This window comes from Petaurus breviceps, unplaced genomic scaffold, assembly GCF_028583685.1.
Source record: "Petaurus breviceps papuanus isolate PSGF00001 unplaced genomic scaffold, PetGlider_PUasm1.0 187, whole genome shotgun sequence".
NCBI lineage: Eukaryota > Metazoa > Chordata > Mammalia > Diprotodontia > Petauridae > Petaurus > Petaurus breviceps.
In genome coordinates this window covers 15,280,499-15,305,867 of record NW_027185799.1, presented here as the reverse complement: position 1 = coordinate 15,305,867, position 25,369 = coordinate 15,280,499, and the positions used below count along the sequence as shown (strand labels likewise).

At 38.3% G+C, this 25,369-nt stretch overlaps 1 protein-coding gene across 1 annotated transcript; it reads right to left on the bottom strand.

Annotated features, from left to right (window-relative positions):
• Nucleotides 1-2,789: 2,789 nt before the first annotated feature.
• On the bottom strand, nt 2,790-5,934 carry CER1 (cerberus 1, DAN family BMP antagonist). The gene is made up of 2 exons (XM_069090567.1): nt 5,425-5,934; nt 2,790-3,508 (listed from the first exon to the last, which is right to left on the bottom strand). Exons 1-2 carry the CDS (start codon nt 5,932-5,934, stop codon nt 3,239-3,241), a joined length of 780 nt encoding a protein of 259 aa, XP_068946668.1. The 3' UTR covers nt 2,790-3,238.
• Nucleotides 5,935-25,369: the final 19,435 nt, after the last annotated feature.

Sequence of the window (25,369 nt, the reverse complement as noted above, 5' to 3'; positions counted from 1 at the left end):
TAAACACAAGTGAAGGATGGGCCATTAAAAAAAGAAATATCAGATATGGCATTAAATTGGGGACAAAAAAATCTATGTGCAAGGCTAGTATAAGGGATATACACATATGCAAACAGGCAACATGGAGGACTTTGAAACCAAAAGCATGATCCAATTGGCTGAGAAAGGACCATATTATCAGGCATAGTCAATTGAAGACTGGACAGCTGGTCAATAGCTTTTGGCACCAAAATATATTGACCAGCTGGGAGGTCGTTAACGCTGAACAGTTTTATCCTTATGATCACATCTTAGCCAATTATATTGTCTTTGGACACCAAAGGGTGTAATATTTTTAGATATAAATGTCACATGTATAGCCGTGTTGTGTGTATCATATGTATGCAAATGTGTTGTAGAATATACTCTTTCTGACTGCACTGGCTTCTTCTATAGGCCCTGTTAGTTTTTCAGTTACGAAGTAAATAGGCTAAAAGTATAAACTGATTTATTTAGAAACAAAAACAGAATGCAACTGATGAGCCATTATACTGAGGGAATCTGTCATAATTTATGTCAGTTTAAATCCTGGGCTTTCTACAAAAACTATCCAAATAATCAAATGAATTCTTTGATAAATGAGATGCAGGGAAGATAGAGGTCAGTGATAAGGACATAGATGAACATTGGAAGAGAGGTTACTCTGTTAATGTTGGGATACTTCAGTTTTCCTGTTTGTGATGATATCATATTATTGTGCACCAAGCCCCTGGATGCTACAGGGCCTCCTCAATGAGATCCATGAATATTCAAAAGAGGTTGGCTTAATAATTTACAAAGAAAAAGCTGAATGTATGAAAAACTCTCTATTATACAGGATGTGTCTTATAGTAAGAGGGTCAGACAATCCCCTGAGTTAATATATCAGTTTATTAACTGCAATCCATGGATGTATTTCTCTATATCTGGGACAAGCATAGAAGATGGAGAATGAAATGGAAGGGAGAGAAAATGCTGGTTTGGATGTGGGAAATTGCAAAGGGCTTTCCACAAACCCAAGTTGCTCCCTGGGACAAAAAGCCATTTTTCATTGTAGCTCCTAGAAAACCACATTCTCCAAAGATCTGAAATTGAGAGTGTCTTAAGAAACAATGGAGAGACATGTGGTACCTAGACGCAGATCACGATCAATTTCTGGTGGTGCTCTATGTGCAAGTGGTTATGTGATTAATATCACAGAGGAATTGCCTAAAGGAAAAGGAAGGGAGCTGGTCATGCACTGCCCTGATAGTCACAAAATATTAAAAGAACTAGAGACATATCTCCATTGCATAATCCTCTATAGAGGGTGCATGGGAGAACATGGACAAAAATTTGCACAGGATGAGAAACCCTGGTTGCACTGTTATCTGTACCAATGAAAAGGATACCCACATTGAAGATATCAGAGATTCATTGAAGTATGAATGAAAACAAATCACTCACAAACTCAAGGACAAGGCATTACTCTGGGAATGGCTGCTGTACAATAGATATATATTTTAGAAAGTAAAATTTTTTACACAGAGAATACATAATGCCGTCAACATTACAAAAAGCAAACTGAAAGAGACAGAGCAAAAAGATGAACAAATGGAGGGCTATAAACCAAAAACTTTGTACAAGATGATAGCACTAAGTACATACATTTGGGCTATTTTACAAATGGTACAAATGGCACAGAAAAGCAGTATGGTTTACTGGAAACTTTACTAGAAACTGAACTTGGAACTTAAGTGCTGGTCTATGTGCCAGAGCTGGTAAAGTTGGGACATTGGAGAGATTACTCCCTGGACAGGGAATCAGAATAAATGGGTTCAGATTCTACCCTGACCATACCTGTGTGACCTTGGGTAGGTCATTTCCTGGGGCTCAATCTGATCATCTATAAAAATATGGTGATTGATTTTTAAATGATTTTGAGGTATCTTCTAGTGCTAACATTTTAGAAAATGATAAAATGAGAAGTTTAAAAACTTGTCACAAAATTTTCCATCATACTTCAGATTCCAATGCTGACTATTTCCCCCCAATATCATTGAGTTTACATAATTTATAATTGCATCACTCCATAACAAGACTCACAGATTAAATTTTCTACATTAGAAGTAAATCTTCATCCAAACCTGGATTTGCTAACTAAATCAAACACTTGCTTTTGTTTGGTCATGTCTGATTTTTCGTGACCCCATGAATAATAGCATGGCAATACTGTCCATGGGGTTTTCTTGGCAGAGACACTGGAGTGGTTTTCCACTCCTTTCTTCAGTAGATTAAGGCAAATGGAGGTTAAGCAATCGACCCAGGGTCACAGAGCTAGTAAGAGTCTGAGACTGGATTCAAATTCAGATCTTCCTGACTCCAGGTCCACTGAGCCACTTAGCCGCTTCTAAAAACCAAAAACTTACTTTCATTTAAATTTATTTACCCATAGGCATTTGGTTGCTGCTAGTGGTGAATCCCTTCATCTATAAACTCTGAAGAGTTATTTCAACATTTAATTAAATTCTAGAAGAATTTATTAAATGCCTACTGTATGATTGGCAATGTTTAGGCACCAAATAAAAGCAAAACAGACCTAGCTCTCTAAGAGCTTACCATCTATTAACAGGAACATTGTGCAAACCTAGGGTTCTCAGTCTTCCTACATCACTGACCCTTTTGGCAGTCCGGTAAATCCTGTTGACCTCTTCTCAGGATCATGTTTTTAAATGCATCATTAAAACATCTAGGATTACAAAGGAAGCCAAAAGTTAGTGAAAACAAAAATGTATTTTTTTCCCAGCTAAGTTCGTGGGGGGTGGGGCCCTGAAATCTGTGATCTGAGGACCCTAGGTTCAGAACCTATGATGTAAGCAGAGACAAAAATACAAATATATGCAAAGTAACTTTTGGTACACAAGCAACAATGTGTTGCTTGCAAATCACAAAAAGTCATATTGGTTGAGATATGAAACCAATGAAGTTAAACTGAGTCTCCTTGAAGAAGAGACACACTGAGAACTTAAGAGGGGAAGAAGGATCCCAAACTAGAGACCAACCAAATAGTTCCTCATCTCCATGGAAGCATTCAGTCAACTGACAGAGGGCAAATACAATTGGGCTTCTCCCCATTCTTAGAGGTGGTCTACCATTGTTTCCATTTTGGCTTCTGGGAGGAGAGAACGTTGGCCCCTAATTTGAAAAACAGCCCTTGAACAGATTAATTCTGGCTAAGTTTTTATGCATGAGAATCAGAATGAAGATGCTCCTCATCTTGACCTTGCTTGACTTTACACTGGCATTCTTCCACAATCATCACCATCTTGGTCACAGGGTCGGGTCCAGTGCAGTTCAACAGTAATTCTTTTGTTGTGAACTTAGTAGGTGAACAGTGGGAGCAGAAGGCATGATGATGAGCTGTAGCCTCAGAAGGACGAAAGGACCGACATTTCCCAAAACATAAGTTGTTCTGGATGACTACTTTTTCACAGTCGTCATGTATGATTGTCTAAAAAGGCAAATGGGTTTCAATTACTGATTAACTTCAGTCATTTTAACATAGATCCGATAGCTAGCAAAAGCTTCATTGTGCTTTAAAAAACACCCCCTGATGTAAGACAGAGAAATAAAGACCTATGTCTCAAAAGCCTTTCACATCAATTTTCGAATAGGCTTAGAAAGTAAGAACCTGAAAAGGCCTTAGCTTAAAAGGGCCAGGCTCTCCCATTGCATCCAGAGCCATCTCCAGTGGTCCTGATGAATATCTGGCCACTGGACCCAGGCGACTGTGAGGGAGAAAGTGAGGCTGGTGACCTTGCACAGCCCTCCTTCACTCAGATCAAAGCCAATTACAATATGTCATCATCTCCCTGACGTCACAGTCCTCTTCAGGAATGAAAGACACACACAACACTTTAGAACTAGCTTAAAACACCCTTCTCCACTGAGTAAATAACTTAAAAAAAAAACCTGGCCTTTGAAAAGAGAGTTAATACTAAAAGAATGTTCTACTTTACCTTTTTAACACACCTAGGAATACTAAAGATGTTAGACAATTTACTTTTTATTAGGGAGATACCAATCAAAATAATTCTATTATCCATTTTATAACATATAATTTTAAAGCTTAAAATGTAACAAGTTTCATTCTCCTCTATTTTGAAGAGCTTGTAAATTCATCATGTGGCAGAGATAGTGTAAATACATGGAAATCCCCACTGAGATTATTATATTTTACCCACACATGATGCTGTGTACCTGGCCTTACGTGTCCTTCAAAATATGGAAATATTGAATTCTTTCATTTTAATTTAATTAGTAATAGATTCAAAATAATAGTTGAGAAGGGAATCTGACTACCTGCTTCTTATGGGCAATTTTTTCTAATTGCACACAGGCAACAAAGCGGTCATTATTATTTCATAATTGACATACCTTTGCCTTTTCAGGCAGAATGCTTAACTGCCTTCTACACTCAATTACCTTGTAATACTGTCTGCTTAATTGGCTACCATTACTAGACTATAAAATTTTAAGCTGCATGGTGTTGCTTCCACTTCAGCCAGCGTTCCTGCCTTTGAGAACTTGCTTCCCAACCTGTCACATCTGTAACACAGACTTCTCATTCTTAATTTAATATTCAGGATGTAGGGGCACCCAAGTTGGAAGGAGAGGATAATCGACTGTGATTTCATCTTTATAATGTCCACTAGAAATGAGAACCGTGAATTAGATCACGTAACAGGAATTAGGAGCACTGTTTGGAGTCATGGGGGTAACATGTTTCTCTGCTACCTTGTCCAAATAGAAACCAAACCCTCTTTCCTTTCTCCTCAACACAAAAGGGAGAGTCCAACCTATTTGCAATAATGTTCTTTATTAGCATTTTGGACATCTTTGTCTCTTCCACCTTCATACCATTAGCTGTGCATCAAGATAACGCTAGAAAGTCTCTGAGGAATCGTAAAAATAGTAACGGCTTACATTTACATAGAGTTTTATAGTTACAAAAGCATTTCCCATACATTCTCTCTGCAAAGTCATTTTTTTAAAAGAGACCTTGATTTATGACTGAGGACCAAAACTAAGAGCTCAGAGACTCAAATCCATTTCTAATGATGTTAATTATTAGTATTTTGGGCACCATAGTCACTCCTACTGTTGCACCATTAACCCTGTGTCAAGATCATGCTAGAAAGTATCTGAGAAAATTGATGAAGGAATAATAACAATAAATAGTAGTAGTAATAATAGCTTTAATTTATATAGACTTTTATAGTTACAAAGCACTTCTCATACATTATATCAGCAAAGTCACTGCTTTAAAAGAGACTTTGGTTTATGACTAACCACCAAAACTGTGGGCTCAGAGGAAAGAGTATGTGGACAAGGTGTACTCAATTCTGAGTTTCTTCTAGTACTTACCTGGGAGAAGGGTACTGTCCTACAGGTCTCCTGGTATACTTCATTGCTTTTGATGGGTAAGATGACCTCCTGTGAAGCTGAGCTCTTTCTAAACAAGAAGTAGTGCCAGAATTTTTGTGCTTCCTCCTGGAGGTGGGGTTTCTCAAATTCCTTGCCATCAGGCTCAGCATTTGCTGGAGCCCTAGGTTTGAAGGCCTCTCTGGAAGGATCCCTTATTTCCAGATGCCTTTCTGGCTTCTGTTTCTCAGAGGTATACATAAACCTGAATAACATGTCTCTTTGCTCTCTGGGAGTTTCTGTCAGCTCAGGGTCTATCAGGTGGGGTATGGCTACAAACAAGTCTGGCTTTTCTTGGGCATCCTCAAAATTGTCTGTTGATAATGCTCCAAAGTCCTGATCAGCCACAGAACGAGAGGGATGCTGGGTCCTCTTGTCTCTGCCTGACGGCATCTGTTCCCTGGACTCTCCCAGACCTGAGATCACCAGCAGCTGAAGCAACAGGAGATACATGCTTTTTTCAAGTTATTTTCCCGTTTCTAAGATGGTAGGAAGAAAGGGAAGATGCAGACAATTCAGTAGATTTTGACTAGAAAGATGAAGCGGCTATATATAACACTTCCTTGGTGCTGGTGGGAAAGCAGGTGGCCTAGAGTCTGGGAAAATAAACAGATTTCTTGTTGACTTCAATTATGAAGTGCTAATGGCTTCCTGCTTTTTTTTCTTGTGTTTTGTGTATTTTCGAAGACCCCAGTGAAAGCCTATTACCTAGGGGGTAATTAGCTGAAGAGTTTAGATGCATTGTTTAGCTATTGTCTAGGAACTAAGGGAAGTTTTAAAATGTTTATTGGCTCAATCAACTGATTGCTGGGCTTTGTTTCCCCTTCCCTAAACCAAGAAGTGTTATCAACAGCTGGTTGGTTATGCATTGTAGTGTTTGGAGAACTAGAGCGAGAATCAATTATCTTTTTCTCAGGAAATATACTTTGCAGGGTGGGCTTTCCGACTGTCTTTTGTGTCATAACAAAATGTACCAATACATTTTTAAAACAATGAGGGGGGGGGGAGAGAATTAGTGTTTTTAATCATCAGAATATCAAAGACAAATCTGAATACATTACTGTGATATTGTGGTAAGAGTATTTTACTAACATTTCTCTTCTCCCTATGCTGTCCTTGGCAACCACATCAGTTCCCATGGGTATAACGACTATTGCTATGCATATAACTCCCAGATATATAGATCCATCCCCATTCTCTTCCCTGAGCTTTATTTGCCTGATAGATATTTCGAACTGGATGTACCAAAGATAACTTAAATTCAACATGTTCAAAATTGAGCTGATCATCTTTTCCCCTAACCTTGCCCTCCTCCAAACTTTCCTATCTGTCACCACCATTTTTCCTGTTACCACCTCCCAGTTTTGTAACCTAAGTGTTATCCTTGACTCCTCACTCTTCCTTGTCTTACAAGTTCAATCAGTTGTTAAAGTTTTACCTCTGTCTACTCAAAAAGCTACCACCTTAGGCTAGCTAGTCCCTTATTATCTCTTTCCTGGATTATTGAAACAGACTCCTAATTAGTCCCCTGGCCTCAAGTCTTTCCCCTCTACAGTAAATTCTACACACTACCAGCAAAGTAATTTTCTTTGAGAGCAGATTTGACTACCTGACTCTCGTTTTCTCTCTCTCTTTCTAAAACAAGACAACTCAGTGGATAGAATGCTGCCAGGATTCCGGAAGAACTGAGTTCAAATTTGACTTCAGACTCTTACTAGCTGTGTGACCTTGGGCAAGTCAACCTGTTTGCCTAGAAAACAGGTAGGAGGCTTGGTGGATAGAGCACTGGGCCTGGAGTCAGGAAGACCTGAGTTCAAATCCAGCCTCAGACACCTACTAGCTGTATGATTGGGCAAGTCACTTAACCTCCGTTTGCCTTAATACATTGGAGGAAGAAATGGCAAACCACTCCAGTATCTTTGCCAAGAAAACCCCATGCACAGTACGGCCCATGGAGTCACAACTGAACAATACAGTCATTTGTGTTCTTCCATAAATGATCTGGCTCTTATCTGCCTTCCTAAATTTGTCTTCTGTTACTCGCCTTCACATTCTACATTCACCCAAACTAAATTACAGACTGTTCTTCAATTTCCTCTCATTCTCTTCCACCTCTGCACATTCTCCATGCCTCTATTCTTATCTCTGCTTGTCCAAATCCTTCTCTTGTTTCAAGGCCCGGGTTCAAGTGGCACCTCCACCCTGAAGCCTTCTCTCCTTCCTCAACTACTCTATTCTATCTGGCAATTTACTCAACAAACCCCCTTTAAGCACCTGCTTTATCCATTCGAAGTATCGGGCTAGGCATTATGCATACAAAGATAAGAACAAAAAACTGTCTCTAAGTTCTGTGGAGATAAGAGACAGCTAAGAAAATACACAATGATTTGAAAAAGGAGAGAGCATTAATAATTTAGGAGATCTGGAAAAGTCTCCTTGAAGGCAGGAAGGACTTTAAATCTGAATTTGTTTAAAAACATTGTGATAACTGTATTTCAATATAATTGGTTTCTTGTCTGTATTTTGTTTTATGTATTTAAAATCCTTTTCCTAAGAAGTGATCCATGGACTTCACCAAACTTCCAAAAGGGATTTTAAAAAAAATCATAGTTTCAAATAAAGGCTAAGAACCTGAGCCTTAAGGAGTGGTACCTGAGCTGAGCTTTGAAGCTAAGTCTTCTAAGACACCACCAGTTATGTGTCAGAAACAAGACTTGAAAGCCAGTCTTTCTGACTCTGAAACCATGATTGTCATGCTGCTTCTCCAAGTTTTACCTAAACTTTCTACCTCCCCCAAAGCCTAGTACAAAAACCTGCTCTACATAGCAGGTATTCAATAAGTATTTGTCAAATTGAATTTTTATGATTTAAATTTGATTTATTTCCAGAATTGGGTCAACCTAAACTCCCAGTAAGACTGGCTTTTATGTTTTTTTTTTGCTTTTTGGAGGTGGGAAGGTAGGGCAATTGGGGTTAAGGGACTTTCCCAAGGTCACACAGCTAGTTTTTGTGTTAAGTGTCTGAGGCTGGATTTGAACTCAGGTCCTCCTGACTCCAGGGCCAGCACTCTATTCACTGCACCACCTAGCCGCCCCAACTCCCATTTTTCAACACGGAAAAGCATCTTGGCAAATCCATTTGGAGCATGTTTCTTAGGTTTGAAAATAAGGGTTATATGTCACAGTTCTGTCTTTGGTGTCACAAATTGGTGTCCTCCTGGAGAGAACATGTTAATCTGCCTGTACTCAGGAACATTGCAAGCCACAGGTGGCTTGTTTGACACCTCGTCTCTAAAGGATCAAGTTTCCTTGACAACAACAACAATAGAATATTTTAAAAATCCATTTTCAACTGATATTGTACTGCTAGGAAGAGATCACTCTTCACCACTATGTTCCTCTCATGTGTAGATAATAAATTCACTTGACAGTGTTTATCATTAATTACCCCCCCAAAAAAAATGGAACAATGGTTTTGTAGCTCCCTAAGAAAAGCGACCAGCTCCCAGATCCATAGCTAAAATGGACATTAAGATTTCTCCCAATTTGGTGAGGGCAAATGGAGAGCAGGCCAGGGGGGAAGCATCTGAAAACATCAAGGAAGTTGTTTGGTCCAAAAAAATAACCCAACTGTTAGAGCAATTAGTATTTGATGTTCCTGAGAGAGGAAGCCCTGAGAGTTTATGACTAGAAGCATGGTCAACCTGCTTCCTGGACCAGCAACAGAGTTTAGATATCCTCAGTGTTCTAATTCATCTTGCCTTAGTACTCCACACACTCAGCATGAATCTGTCTCACTCATTTCTGCAATGCTTTCTGGCACTGGTTTTGAGAAACACTAAGATATCTTCTATTATCTCTGAGGGACGGCACAAAATTCAGAGGCCTGTACATATGCACACACCCACAAAGTTCTCCAATCGAAGGTAATTTAAATTCATTTTTATTTTAAAATCAGGCGCCATGTTGCACTTTAAAGACAGAGGAGAAGAGAGGCCACCCTATGCAATATCACTAGTATAGTGGGTAGCTTGGTGGATAGAGCATCAGACCCAGAGTCAGAGGGAACTGAATTAAAGTCCCACCTCACACTAGCTGTGTGACCTTGGGTAAGTCACGTTACACTGCTTCAGTTTCCTCGGTTGTAAAAATGAACTGGAGGAGGAAATGGGAGCTTTGTCAAGAAAACCCCAAATGGGGTCATGAAGAGTCCAAAACAAGTGAATGACAGCAACGACATGCCAATAGCACAACTGGACAACTGCTTCTCAGGATTCTTTTGCGCCTGCAGGAAATAGTGGTGGTAATGATGATTTTTCTGTCAAAGAATCATAAAATCTAAGAGCTGGAAGGGAACTTAAACACTTTCTTCTTCAATCCTCTCATTCTGCAGATAAAAAAAAACTAAGTTCTGATATGGGAAAGGACCATCCCAAGGTCAGGGACACAGTCAAGATTGGAACCCAGGTTTCTTGACTCTCCTTCCCATTTTCCTTCCACTCTACTGTCTGCTTGCTCCTTGTTCATAATAGTGGTAACTGTATTTCCGTGGCACTTAACAATAACTCTTTGATCCTCACAGCAACCCTGGGATGTACGTGCTAATATTAACCACCATTTTATAGATGAAGAAACTATGGCAAACAGAGGTTAAGTGACTTACCAAGAGTCATACAGCTTGTAAGTTTCTGAAGCTGAATTTGAACTCGGGTCTTTCTGACTCCAGGTCTAGCACTCTATTCGGTGAGTCACCTAGCTGAGGTTTATACACACAGACTCTCTCTCTCTCTGTCTCTCTCTCTCTATCTCTCTCTCTCTCTCTGTCTCTCTCTCTCTCTCTCTTTCTCTCTCTCTCTCTCTCTCTCTCCATATATATATATACACATATATACACACACATACATATTACAATGTATATACATGAATTTTCCCAATAAAAGGATGAAGGATACATATCTACAGACTAATATATACATACATTATACATATCCATTCCTATGTAATCATATGTATATACAGGCTAATATATACATGTACAGTTATACATATGTATAGAATGCACACATATGCACAAACCACAATATATCTATATATAATACATATACATGTATGTATACCTGTATACACACATATACATGGTCTGCTCTCCATTTGCCCTCACCAAATTGGGAGAAAGCTTAATGTCCATATTAGTTATGGATCTGGAATGTGTACGCATACATTGCACATATACATTTATATATAATGTAATCAGGAACTCTGACTAGAATGTAATTTAGCTAATGTAATTAGCCAGAGGCTGGCTAATCCAATCTGTACCTGAACAAGGATATACTAATATATACTTGATGAATGGTTATCCAGCTTTTGCTTAAAGAACTTAAATGAGGAAGAATCCACTAGTCCAACCCAAATCAATTCAATAGCACTATAAATCACCTATTATGCACAAGATACTGTGCTGGATGCTGGGGATACGCGGACAAAATGAAGAACTGTCCTTGACCTCAAAGAGCCCAGAGAGTGGGGCTAGTGACTTTATGCCACCCTGCCTCACTCAAATCTAATTCAAGCGAAATGCAAGACATCACCCTCACGACGTCATTGGTCCTCTTCTAGAACTAAGGACGAACACAACAACATCTAACATAGGGGATAAAAGTGAACCTCAGGGCTCAGTACAGCAGAGATTCAGTCTCTACCCCCACCCCATTTTATTGAAATCTTTTATAGGCCAACATTTGAAAGTCTGTTCAGTGTTCACAAGTACCAATGAGAAGAGAAGCTGACAACAGCTCCATTCTCCTGGACATCATCCACTTCATTTGACAAAGCACAGGCAATACACATGAACGTATATACACAGCTGAACAAATATAAAGGACAGTAGAAGACTAATTCAGGATTATAACACTTTCATTTCCAAAGTGCATTCATTTGGTAATCTCATTTGATTATCATAACAACCCTGCAAATTGGGTGTAAAGTAATCTGTCTCTTTAAGGCCCTTTTCCTGAGGAGCTGTTAATGATGCAAAAAGCAGGGGGAAAAGGTGATTTTGTATAAAGGAGAAAATTTCTATTAATTGTCAAAGGGTATAACTAGTGCTGCTGTTAAGATGAACATTTTGATACCTAATATGAAAAAATTAATGCAGATTGCTAAAATACATGTACAAAGAAACAGCTTTCACATGGGATTTGGACAATTATGGAGAGAAAATCATCTGTTGTATAGATTTGAGGACCTGAATCTTTGTTAATGTGGTGCAATAAATAGTGCCTTACTAGTGCTGAGAACGATTTTATGTTATAATGAATCAGACGAAGATCCTTTATTTGTAAAAACTAGAAAAAAAATGATTGCAAAAAAAATTACAGTTTCAAGAGCTGTACTAACTTGGTGGAGATCTTGGAGCTGAGGTATGAAGGACTTGGCTAATTTGCATTTACTTGTTTTACAATTGCAGAGAGTAAAGCAACAAAAATTAGAATCACATGAAACAGTTACGGTTCAACAGACTATGTGATAGGGTTAATTTGGGGAGCTGTGATTTTTAAAATTAAAAGGTGAATCACAGAGTCAAGAAAATCTCATTGAAACCAATGAACACAGCAAAAACAGGGCGGGCATCATGTAAGACAGCAGCAGGAAAGGAAAAAGAAACTAAGAACTGGAGACACTGAAAAGGGGCAGAAAGGCAGCTTAGTTCAAGTTACGGCAATTAGAAGCAGTCAACCTAAAGAAGGCTTTAACTGAGCAATTCCTGATGTGTTAGAAAGAGAATTGACTTCATGTGGCTGAGTGTTTCGGTGACTACTATTGCCCTAAAGTTAGAGGAAGGCAAAGCTTTTCATAAAGGTTTATTGCTCTCTGATGTCACCAAAATGCAGAGGGGGCTTTGCAGCTGTTCTGTAACCTGAAGAGGGGTCCCATTCTGAGTCCCATTCTTTTTGGATAGTTATCCAAGTGAGCAAATAATTGAGTCGGCTACTCTGTAAGTATATGCCAGAGATAAGTGAAAGTAGGGTTGTACAGTTCTCTGGCTTAAAGAGAACTGCTATTTGTTTTAAAAAGGTAACACTTTCTCAGCTGCCTTTTAAGGTTGGTAGCCAATCAAAAGTTCTAGGAAGGGCTCTAGGAATCAAGCAATGAGCAGAGAAACAGTTTCCTGATGGTGCAAACATTCCTAAATGGAAAATTCAGTAATATTGAAGTCTGGAGTCTAGAGATCTGAGTTACTCTAAGTACATGGGTTTTCTCCTCATGGGTTTTGCTGACAGATTCCTTTAAGTGTGTGCCCATAGTTTTTGTATACATGGAGGAGGGGCAGAATATGTGATCTGAGTTTATATGTGTATTGTGATATATTTTATTATAAATTTGACAAAGTTTTCTATAGATTTGAGATCTTTACCCAGGACACTGTATATAAAAACATCTCCCCAATTTTCTGCTTTCCTTCTCATGTTGGCTACATTGGTTTTATTTGTAGAAAATGTTTAAATTTAATATGGTCAAAATTATCCATATTATATCTCACAATGCTCTCTGTCTCTTGTTTATTTATAAATTCTTCTCCTATTCATGAGTCTGATAGGTAATGTGTTCCATGTTCTTCTAGTTTTCTTATATCTCCCTTTGTATTTAGGTCATGTATCCATTTTGACCTTATATTGGTAGATGGTGCTAACCTACTTGCCAAGTTTCCAAACAATTTTTTTTTTTTTTACCAAATAGTGAGTTCTTATCCCAAAAGTTTAAATCTTTGCATTTGTCAAATACCAGGTTATTATAACAATTTCCTAGTGTGTATTTTATGTCTACTCTGTTCTTCTGATCCTACCTTTCTATTTCTTAGTCAGTACCAGATAGTTTTAATAATCACTGTTTTATAGTATAGTTTAAGAACTGATACTGCTAAACCTTCTTCCTTTACATTTAAGAAATTAATTCCTTTAATATTCCTGAACTTTTGCTCTTCCAAATGAATTTTGTTATTATTTTTTCTCACCCAATAAAATATTTTTGATAGTTTAATTGGGATGACGTTGAATAAGTAGATTTGTTTAAGTAGAATTGTCATTTTTATTATATTGGCTATGCCCACCCATAAATAATTAATATTTCTCCAAATGTGTAAATCTGACTTTATATAAAAAGTGTTTTATAATTATGTTCATATAGTTCCTGGGTTTTTCTTGGCACATATACTCCCAGGTATTTTATATAGTCTACAGTTATTTTAAATGGGGTAGCTCTAATTAACTCCCTTCCAGGGTTTTGTTGGTGATACATAGGAATGCTGATGATTTATGTGAGTTTATTTTATATCCTGCTATGTTGCTAACATTATTGTTGCAACTAACTTTTTATTTGAATCTCTAGGATTTTCCAAGTGTATCGTCATATCATCTGCAAAGAGAAATAGTTTTATTACCTCATTGCCCATTCCTTCACTTTCTTTTTCTTCTCTTATTGCTATTGCTGGATTTCTAGTAAACATTGAAAAATATTGGTGTCAATAGGCATCTTTTTTTCACTCCTGATCCTATTGGGAAAGTTTCTAGCTTATTCCTATTACAAATAATGCTTGTTGATGGTTTTAAGTAGATGCTTCTTATCATTTTAAGGAAAAAATCTATTTATAGCTATGCTTTTCAGTGTCTTTAAAAGGAATAAATGTTGTATTTTGTCAAAAGCCTTTTCTGCATCTATTGATATGATCATGTGATTTTTGTTACTTTTGTTATGGATATAATCAATGTTAATAATTTTCCTTATGTTAAACCTTTCCTGCATTCCTGGTATGAATCCACTTAATTTTGTTCTTTTTAGCCTTTAGGTTCCCCAAACCAGTTTGAAATTGGATGGTCCTTGAGATTTTAAATGGAGCTGTTAGATGTTCTATAATAGACAGTGTCTTCTCAAATATCTACACCCCATTCCTTGAGTGTCACTTCTTTTTTGGGGTGTGCCAAAGTTGTGTATATCTGTTATTGCACTTAAGGCTCAAATGACTTATGACTGAACAGCATACTCACAGTGAACTCAGATAATCCTTATGCAAAACTGTGAAGTCATTGAAATTTGCTTTGGCACTCTCGCTTTATTTTCATGACTAAGAGCTGACACAGGCTTCTAGTGTTTTCATGTTTGCTACTCCTGTTCCACCTTCCTTTGGTTGCCCCCATCCAAAACCTCACCCATGTCTTGTTCTTGTTTGTCCTTCATTCTGGAAGAGGACCATAACATCTGGGAGGTGATGTTATGACAAGCAAGTGAATTGGATTTAAGTGAGGGAGGGCAGTGCAAAGACACCAGCCTCACTTTCTCCTGTCTGCCCTGATTCTAGCTTCCAGGATTCACTGCAACACCCTCATCCCCAAGCAATCCAAAATAATCGAATCCAGCAAACACACCAAATTCCTTATCTACCGCATGTCTTATTATCCAGTGACCTTTGCTCAACACGTTATCTCCTGGCAAAGATTCTGGCAAACCCACGACTTGAGCTCAAATTAAGGTTTTTAGTGCTTACTATTTGAGTGAGCTTGATAAACTCCCTTCACCTAGCCAGGTCTCAATTTTTTCAACTCTCAAATGGTAATAAGGGTTCTTGTATTACTTATTTCATAAGGTTGGTGAGGAAAGCACTTTGCAAACCTCCAAGGGCTATAAAAGTGTGCTCCATTATTTTGATACTATGATGACCCTATGCTTTAGTTGATGTGAGTAGTCCTTTTAATGATGCATATAGCAACCCATCCACATCTACTCCTCCTCTTTGACTTATAATAATGTTCTTTCATAAACCTGCCCAACACACTAAATCGTTTGACATTATCCATGACAGACCCAGTATTGAACACTTTGGATACTGATGTTGTGTCTTTAATAGTATCATGGAACAAATTAATTAAAAATAAATAAATAAATAAAATAGTATCATGGAAACTTTGGAAGACTTTTCTGAAGGAGAGAGAATCCATAGTTTACTCTATTAACAGAAATCCTAAAGAGAACTCCGTTCTAGAGAGCTCAGTTTGTTTTAGGGTTCCAATAATTTTTAAGAAAGGGACTTTCCCCCAAGTATGGAAGTACCATTTGAGAAGACTGAGAGGCAAGAATAAAATGCAAGCATGTGAGTATGTGAACCATAGTAAAAGAAGACAGAATGTGGGTAAGTAGCAGAGCAATGGATTAGAGGTGAGACCAGGCTAAACCAGCTAATGTAACTATTTACAGTGGAGAATAGGGAAGTACTGTTAGCAGCCCTCCTTTCCCAGAAAACAGAGGTGTTTGTGAAAACCACTGCAATTTCTATACTTTATTTAAATGTTTATTTATATTTATTTATTACTTGATTCTGCTAATAAATTACATGGCATTCAAAGTGACATTTGTAGTTGAAAATAGAGAGAAGGAAAGTAGATCAGGGGAAAAGACTAATGTCTACCCACTTTACTTAGGGGTAGACACTGAATGGATTAGCGTAATGGAAATGCAAATTTTTAAGATCTTCCCTGCCCCTAGGCTAAAGTGCACCTGGAGCCTGGGGTGGGAGGCTTGTTTTTCAGTAGATACTTTTTGATTGGCCAATGGGTCCAGAAGGTTGTTACGTTCTCTGAGCCAGGAGCAGGCTATATAAGCCCTGATGTGAGATTTTGTTTTGGGGCTCACTTTGAGAAGTGTTCTGTGATTTGATCAGATGAGACTCTGATTTGGTATGGATGTAATGGTTGGACAGTTTGGAAACTTGTCTACTTGATCTGTTTCTCTGTCTTGATAATTCTCTCTGTATACTCTGAAGTTCGGGGTACTGACCTTTTTCCCCTGAACTAGGTAAATGATATATGTTTGACTGATTAAAGTAAGCTTGTTAACCCATTTTGAGTCGCTTTCCTTTAACAAAGCAGATCTAACAACCTGTGCTGGCAGCCACCCTGGGGCTACAATTAGTGAGATTTGTAATTTTGGTAATTTCTGAGATTATTCAAGAGTATATTCACTAGATTGTTTTTGAACCCAGTGAAAGAAAATTTATGGGGATTGGTCAGTAGCAGACTAGATGTAGACTCACTGCCCCTGAGTACAGTGTTAATAGTCTAGCATCACGACACGTAAATACTTCCACAAGTCTCCATATGTAGGAACTTCCATTTGGGACTTAAAATTTTCCACCTTTCTTGGAATTCCCCCAGAGGTATTCTTTCATTCATGAACAGCACACTATATTCTATAGGATAGTAACGCAAAATGTCTGTCATTGCTGCTTTTGTTTAATTCATCAAATGAAGTGTTTGTTAAGATAATGCTCATATGAATGTGGTGTTGATTTAGGGTATATTCTTTGCCTATTCATATACTTGTCAATTGATAGTATCAGTGCAACTTCCTATAGCTGTACTAATATATTCATTATTTTCTCTTAATGTTTTTTCCCAGTGCTTTCTCAAAAACACTGAAGTCATCTAGGTACTCTAATACTTCCAAGAAATTCATGTCTCCATCTACTTTTTCTATGTCATTGGAAATTGGCAGATGACTTCATTGAAGCCTCAAAACAATTAGTAAAATCCAGTTTATCTAATGACAGTTATCTTTTTGAATTCCCTTGCTAGAGTAATCTGATAGTATATATTGCCTAAATGTAACACTGAGAACCAGCGACTACCTAACAGGGAAGTCCTAGCATGAACTGGTCTATGTTAATTCCCTTGTTCAGGGTCTGATAATCTATATATAGTTATATTTATCCATTTTTCTTCCCTACCACTTCTATGGTTGATGTTTGTGGGCTGTTGGGCTCTATGATAATGCCACTGAATAGTAGTTCTTTTGGATGGTTTCCAAGGTTTTTCATTAAAGACAGGGGAACCTTTCTAGTGTTACCTCTCAGATGCGAGTCAGTAAGTGGGCTTCTACATATTTTATGCATTGACTACATGACTGTGCTGTTTCTGAACTTCTGCCTCAACTGACCTTTCCATTCTTCCACCTCTGAAGAGTCTTCAATCAAATTTCCCGGGTTTCACTTCTGAGTCTGAAGGGTAAATGAGATAACTTACCCAGCAAAGTTGAATATATCCTAAATTTTTAAAAAGAGGACATTTGATGAACTGAAAGACTTTCAGGTATTTGTAACAAAAAGATGAGAACTCATTAGAAAATTCAATGTAAAATATTCAGAAGAAATATGAGGAAAACATTAAAGATCAGGTTTTTTTTGTTTTTGTTTTATTGTTTTGTTTTGCTTTTTGGAGGGCAATTGGGGTTGACTTGCCCAAGGTCACATGGCTAGTTTTGTGTGTGTGTGAAGTGTTTGAGGCCGGATTTAAACTCAGGTCATCCTGACTCCAGGGCTGGTACTCTATTCACTGTGCCACCTAGCCACCCAAAGATCAATTTTAAGACTGTCATTAAGGTCAAATTGTTCACTTAAATGAAAATGCAATCAGTATTTTCTAAACTGTCATCATTACTAAGGTAATATGAAAGAAAGGTTGGGGCTGAGTTATATGTGATGGGGTGATTCTAAAACACAAAATTGAGTAGGAAAAGGTAAAAGGGAGCAATTATATTATAAAATGGGGTGTGAAAAGAAGAACTAATACAGAAGAAGCAAGTGGGGATAGAGGACTGTAATGCTGAAATCTTAATCTCATCTGGATTGGAGAGGAAAAAACATGTACATTTGGAAGGGTGTAGACATCTTCTGAACATGAAGAAAAGTGAAAAAAACTGGGAGACAGAGTGGGGCAGATAATAAGATAGTCTTGATGTTGGGTGTTATTTTCTTCTAATCTCTATAAACTTCTGCCCAAGTTATATGAATGCTCAAGGGTAAGCGGTATTGGGTCCCAATTTAATTACAACATACTATTTGTATATACCATACTTAGAATTTACTATACAATATACTATTAGTGTTTTAAGTAGACTTGAATGAATTCTAAGGAATGCTAATCCTACGACTATATTTAGTGGATCTGGATATGTCAGAGCCCCAGTATCCACCTTTACTGTTGACACCATTAACTCCCTTAGGAATCTTCAAGCTTGCTCTGATATATCCCCAATATGGGTACTCTTTGTCACTCATTCCACAAAGCCCTAATCCTATGATACCTATAAAAGTATTTTTCTCCTATATGTCTCAGAAAATGATTGAAATAGGACTGTCACTTGTGATCCATTCTTCAGTACAGGTGTGCATTCCACATTCTCAGTCTTCACCATTACTTCTGTGTGGTGTCCGTAAGTCCAGCAGGTATGGATCCTTCAGGAAGTGATGACTTCTCTGAAATTGTGAGTGGTCACTGTGGTGAATAGGGTTCCTAAATCTTTACGATATTGTTATTATCATGTGCATTGTTCTCTTGGTTTTGGTCACTTTGATCTGTACCAGTTCATACAATTCTTCCCAGGTTTTTCTGAAACCATTCCCATTATCATTTCTCACAGAGAAATAATATCCCATCACATTCATATGTCATAATTTGTTCAGCCATTCCCTAATTGGTGGGTGCACTCTCAGAGACTGTGCCTTATTTGCCTTAGTTTCTAATTCAATTCAACTAACATTTACTAAATAATTGCTGGACAGAGTACTGTGCTAGATGATGGAAGCAGGTATGAAATTTAGATAAGATACATTTTATTCTCTCATGGAACTTATAGTCTGGTTGGGAATATGACAAATATACTGTAGGCTAAAATATACAAAAGTTCATCAGAGAGGTCCAAATAGTGAGGTTCAAGGGGTGAACAGCTCTTGGCTGTGAGATCAGAGGTTTCTGGAGAAGGCAGCACTTGAGTTGAACTTTAAAGACTGAGTAGGAATTCAATAGATAGATGATAGATAGGTAGATAGACAGACAGACAGACAGATAGATAGATAGAAAGACAGACAGAATATTGTTAGATGATGAAATAGATATAAATCTTCCAGTGTCTAGCCTAGTGCCTTGCCCATAATATTAAAATTAATAATAATAATATAAGAATTAATAAATATCCATTGAATTGAATTAGTCAGCCATCAAGGGACTCACTTCCTGAACTTAGTCACATTCTCCTACTTAGTCTATGACTATCACCATACTGGTTGTACCCTGCCCAATACTAGCTCTCCTTTGAAATGCAAGCTAATGAGACCACCCCTTTCTGAAGCTGGAAAACAATATCCCCTGTCACGTCTGTGATGGATGTGCAGTGTTCTCAGCTGTCATGAGTGTGGGGGCACCAGTCTGAACATAGCTTTCCCACTGGAGAAAACCAAAGACCTCCTCCACTTCACAGGTCCCTGCATGCACAAGGAAGCTTGCTCAGGCAAAATGCATTGTCCCTTTCATCTTGTAACACATGGACAAATGATTAAGAGCACATGGAAAACAGCTCCACGGCTAAGCTAAAAGTCAGATGGGAATGAGGGAACAACTTGCCCAGCTTTCAACTGATTCAGGGCCAAATGTGGGACAGAATGTGAGGAAAATATGCCAAAATCAAGGGCAGATGGGGGAGGGTAAGGAAGTAATAGGAATAGCTAGAAAGAATCATCCTTTGTATTTACCTTGATAATCTTTCTCCAGGGTACTCAATGGATGCTGGGGAAACCATACTGCTGATTCTCATAATAATCCAATGAGGTAAGTAAAGGAAATATTAATATATCATTTTATGAAGGGTTTTCATTTAGATTTATATATTCAAGTTTTATAAATAAAAAGTTGGCTTGACTATCTTGGCAATGCTTATGTAGAAATGAAATATTATTAAAGTGTCTATAATGTAAATATTAACATATTATACATTTTTCCCACTTAAGGTGTAGAATTTAAATAATAATGTGGTAGGAGACAAGCTGTGAAAAACATTGAAGGAAATTTGAAAGCAAAGCAAAACTTTCCAGTTAGCTTTGGCTTCTTCTGTGAACCTGAAACTTGGCCCAGAATTGCCATAAGGTTGATGAACCCTCAGCCAAATTTGGGGGAGTTTGGATCAGTTTGGTATAAACATGAAACTCTAAAAAAGCTTTTATTTGCTGAGAATCACCAAAAGCAGATCCCAGTGGGTCATAAGAGCATGAAATCTCCAGCAAGAACATTTTCTACAGTGCTGATCAAAGTCCTGGTGGTATAGCTATCTTAAAGGTCTCCCTTCCCCCTGCCTCAGTCATTCAGAGTCATTCATTCACTCATTCATTTGCTCAATCATACATTCAGCACATACTTAGTATATGCTTACTCTGTACAAAACATTATTTTAAGCACTAGGGAGAAACAAAGTTTAGCCCTCATAGAACTTATAGGCAAGTCAGGGAATATAATACCACATGATAAATGCACTCCAGAGAAGTAAAATAACTAGCATTTATATGGTGCTTTCCAAATATCATCTTTTTTGTGATCTCAACCAAGTGCCATGTGAGATGGGAGGGAGAAAAAGTCACAAGCAGTGAGGAAGATCAGGGAAGATGTTATGGATGATGTAGTATTTTAGTTGGGTTTTATAGATAGTAGGATCATAGTTGTAGAGCTAGAAAGAATCTTAATAGGTTTTTAGTCCAATGCCTTTATTTTACAGGTGAGGAAACTGAGACTCCAATAAGCTAAATAACTCACCCAATGCTACCTAGCTAAAACAATGTCAAAGTCGGGATTTGAACCCAGGTCCTCTGGCTCTAAATCTAGTGGTCTTTCAGAATTCTGTGAGTTAAAAACAGAGAGGTAGGACATTTCAGGTATAGGAAAGAGGTAAGTGAAAGCACAGAATCAGGAAAATTTGGGAATATTCAAAGGAGAGAGAAATAAGTCTGGAGTGTGGATTGTGCAGAAGGCAATAATATGGGATAAAGCATGCTTGAATCTTGGTCTCCCCCCTCATACCCTCTTTCCACACCCACTTTCTTATCTTGTCTCAATGCTTAGAAAGATAAGAACTGGACCTATGATTTTATTGGCATAGGGAACACCCTTGATGAGAAACCCCTTCTTCCACTGTAGGTTAGTAACTCCTCTGTAATCTCTCATCTTAAAGAGTTGTCTGCAGAACCTAGAGTTGAAGTGACTTGTCCAGGGTCACAGAGTGGGCAGATGTCAGAGTGACACCTTTATATCCAAAGAAATAATGGCTATCATAGAATCCAGCACAATGGCACTATGTACTCATACATGAATTGTAGGGCAATAGAATCAAAAGAACCAAAGCTCTAGAGCTGGGAAGGGCTTTGGAGACCTTCTAGTCCAACCTCCTTGTTCTATAGATGAGGAAATGGACTGAAAGAAATTAGGCGAGTTGACCAAAGTTACACAAGTCATGGCTCGAGCTAGAATTTGGGTTTTGTTGTTGTTGTTGTTTGGGGGGGAGGGGGGAGGCAAGGCAACTGGGGTTAAGTGACTTGCCCAGGATCACACAGCTAATGTGTCAAGTGTCTGAGGCCAGATTTGAACTCAGGTGCTCCTGACTCCAGGGCTGATGCCCTATTCACTGTGCCACCTAGCCACTCTTTAAATTTTAAAAAAATGTATTTATTTTTACAAGCATTTATAATCTTGGGTCCCATTGTGCCCCTCCCCACAACTGAGCAAAAATAAAAACAAAACCCTCCTTGTACACATTCATAGTTCAGCAAAGCAAATTCTCACATTAGCCTTGTCTGAAAAATCTATGTATCTTTCAGTCAGTCAATGAACATTTATTAAGCAGTTACTACGTGCTAAGTGCTAGAGACACAAAGAAATATAAAAGGCAGTTCCAGTTCTTGAGGAATTCACAGTTGAATAGCAGAGACAACATGAAGCCAACTACACACAAACAAGCAATAAACAGAATAGATTAGGAATACTTAACAGAGGGAAGGCACTAGAATTAATGGGGATTAAGAAAGGCTTCCTGTAGAAGGTGGACTTTTATCTGGGATGTGAAGGAAGTCTGGGAAGCCAGGTGGTGGAGATGAGAAGGGAGAACATTCCATGTGTGGGGGACAGCCAGTGAAAATGCCCAGAGTCGGGAGATGGAGAATCTTGTTCAAGAACCAGCAAAGAGGCCAATGTCACTGGCTCTAAGAGTCCATGAGAGGGGGAAATGGGATTAAAAGGCCTGAAAAGGTGTCGGGGTGGGGAAGGGCAAGTTATGAAGGGCTTTGAATGCCAAACAGAGGATTTTGTATTTTATCCTAGAAGTAATTGGGAGCCACCGAAGTTTATTGAGGATGTGGTCAGATGTGCTGGTTAGGAAGATTATTTTGAAAGCTCAGTGGAGGATGAGGTGGAATGAGGAGAGAGACTTGTGGCAGGAAGACCAACCAGCAGGCCATTGCAATAAGTCAGTGCTGAGGTGATGAAGGCCTGCCTTAGGGCAGTAGCAGTGTCAGGAAAGAAGGGGATTTTATTCGCCTCCACATCCTCTATGATCCAACCACACTGGTCTGATTGTTGTCCTCTGTATATAGGAAACATCGCCCGCTCCTATGGCTTTGTTATAAACACCATGCTTAGAAGGAACCCCCTCCTCCCTTTCACCTCCTGCTTCCCTAACTTTCCCAACTCAGCTCAGATCTCATCTTCCCCAGTGCTCCCTCTGGGATCACCTTCTATCTACTCTCCATTTACATTGTATGGACCTAGTTATTTGCATCCGGTTTCCCTTGTTCCCTCAAGAGAACTGGGACTGTGTTTTTGCCTTTATTTGTATCCTGATGTTTAGACAGTGCCTGGAAAAATAGTTCAGTGTTTAATAAATGCTTAGTGACTCTCTAAAATTCATTCTCTCTTAATCTCCTCCAAGAGACACCATAAGTACCATCTTTTACACAAAACTTTCCTAATTTTCCCAACTGCTAATTCTGTCCCTCTCTCCCTTTTATTCAACTACCTTGTATTTATTTGGTATTTTTCTGTATATGTTTATTTTATATGTGCTTATATATGTACATGTTGTCTCTCCTTGACAGAAAGCAAGGTCCTAAGAATAGGAATTCTTTCTTTTTCTTTTTCTTCCTTCCTTCCTTCCTTCCTTCCTTCCTTCCTTCCTTCCTTCCTTCCTTTCTTTCTTTCTTTCTTTCTTTCCCTCTCTCTCTCTTTCTTTCTTTCTTTCCCTCTCTCTCTCTCTTTCTTTCTTTTCTTATCCCTAACATCTAGCTCAGTGTCTGACACATAGAAGGTGCTATTTGTGGACCAGTTAATTGATTCCAAAGCAAAAGGACAATAAAAGCATTCTACATGGTTTGGGAAAATGTTACTATCACAAGCCTTATACATAAAGTATTGGTTGAATTTTATACCTTTCTGTCTTATTAAAATAAACTAAGTTTTATTGCTGAGTATAAGATCCATAAAACACATACTTAGAGAATAAAAAGTAAGGTCTGTGGAAGTTATGAAGCTACCATAGTCATTTCCTGTTTTAAAGTCATGGAATTGTACACTTGGAAAGGACTTGGAATATCACCTACTGCTTATTTTACAGATGAGAAAACCCAAGTCTAGAGAAGTTGTGACTTACCCAAATTATTAAATGAGATAATTTGTAGAAAGCACTGTACCTTATGTGTGACATCATTTATTAGTGCCATTATTACCCAGGTCACATAGCTAATTCACAGTCAGACTTGGACTAGAACTCAGTTCTCCTGACTTTCTTACCAAGATATAAGAATTACAAGATATGTCACCTTCCATCTCCATGTTTTTACAATGGTTTTCCTGTGTCTGTAATACACTCCCTCCTCACCTTCGTTTCTTAGAATCCCATAATACAGGCCAGGCACCTCTTCATCTGGGAAGCTTTTTTAGGCAGTTCTAGTTGGTGCTAGAGCCTTCTGAAGAATCTTATGTATGCATACCTACATATTGTGTATATGCTGCATCTCCTCAGTCAAAAATAAGTTTCAGGAGGAGAGGATCTGTTTTATTTTTGTCTCTGAATCTCACAGTTCCCTGTACTTCGTAGGCACTTACCAACTGTTTGTTGAATGGAATGGTTCATCTTTGTAAGTCCCAAAGTTCTCTAATGCTTTGCAAGGGAATAAAGATGATCAACAGATATTTGTTGAATGAATTGAATTGAATGAATGATAAATTACAATCACAGAATCATGAAATTTCAGTGCTGGAAGGAATCTCTGAAGTCATCTAGACCAACCCAAATCAAAGCAGTAATTCTTTCTACAATATGTGTGACAGCTGCTCTTCCAGACTCCAGTGATAGGACCTCATCTCCTTCTGATATAATCTGTCCCACATTTTGGGCTACCCTAAATGTTAGGAGGGCATCTAGGTGGCCCAATGGAATCAGGAAGACTCATCTTCATGAGTTCAAATCTGACCTCAGACACTTACTAGCTGTGTGACCTTGGGCAATTCACCCTGTTTGCCTCAGTTTCCTCATATGTAAAATGAACTGGAGAAGGAAATAGCAAACCACTCCAGTGGTTTGTGAAGAAAACTTCTCATGAAGAGTTGGACACACCTGAAAATGACTTAAAAACAACAACAGATATTAGGAATTTTTCCTTTCTATCTTTTTGAAACTTTGCAACTTCTACTATCCTCTGGAGTTGAGAAAAATAAAATTAATACCTCTTACACATGATAGCCCTTTCAAGTACTTAAAAATAATAACCAGTTTCACTTAAGTCTCCTCTTCTTCAGGCTAACATCTTCTAGTTTCTTCAACCAGTCCTTATATGGCCTGTTCATCAATTTCTTCACCATTTTTCTTAACAAGACCCATCGAGGGTCGCCTAGGTGGTGCAGTGAATAGAGGACCAGCCCTGGAGTCAGGAGGACCTGAGTTCAAATCCTTAACTTAACACTTAACACTTACTAGCCCTGTGACCTTGGGCAAGTCACAACCCCAATTGCCCTTCCTTCCCCCCTCCAAAA

Excerpts from the sequence above, each read along its gene's own strand:
- CER1 (XM_069090567.1), bottom strand. The coding sequence starts at position 5,934 with ATGTATCTCCTGTTGCTTCAGCTGCTGGTGATCTCAGGTCTGGGAGAG. Across the intron at positions 3,509-5,424 it reads GGACAGTACCCTTCTCCCAG|ACAATCATACATGACGACTG; the intron begins GTAAGTACTAGA and ends TTGCCTTTTTAG.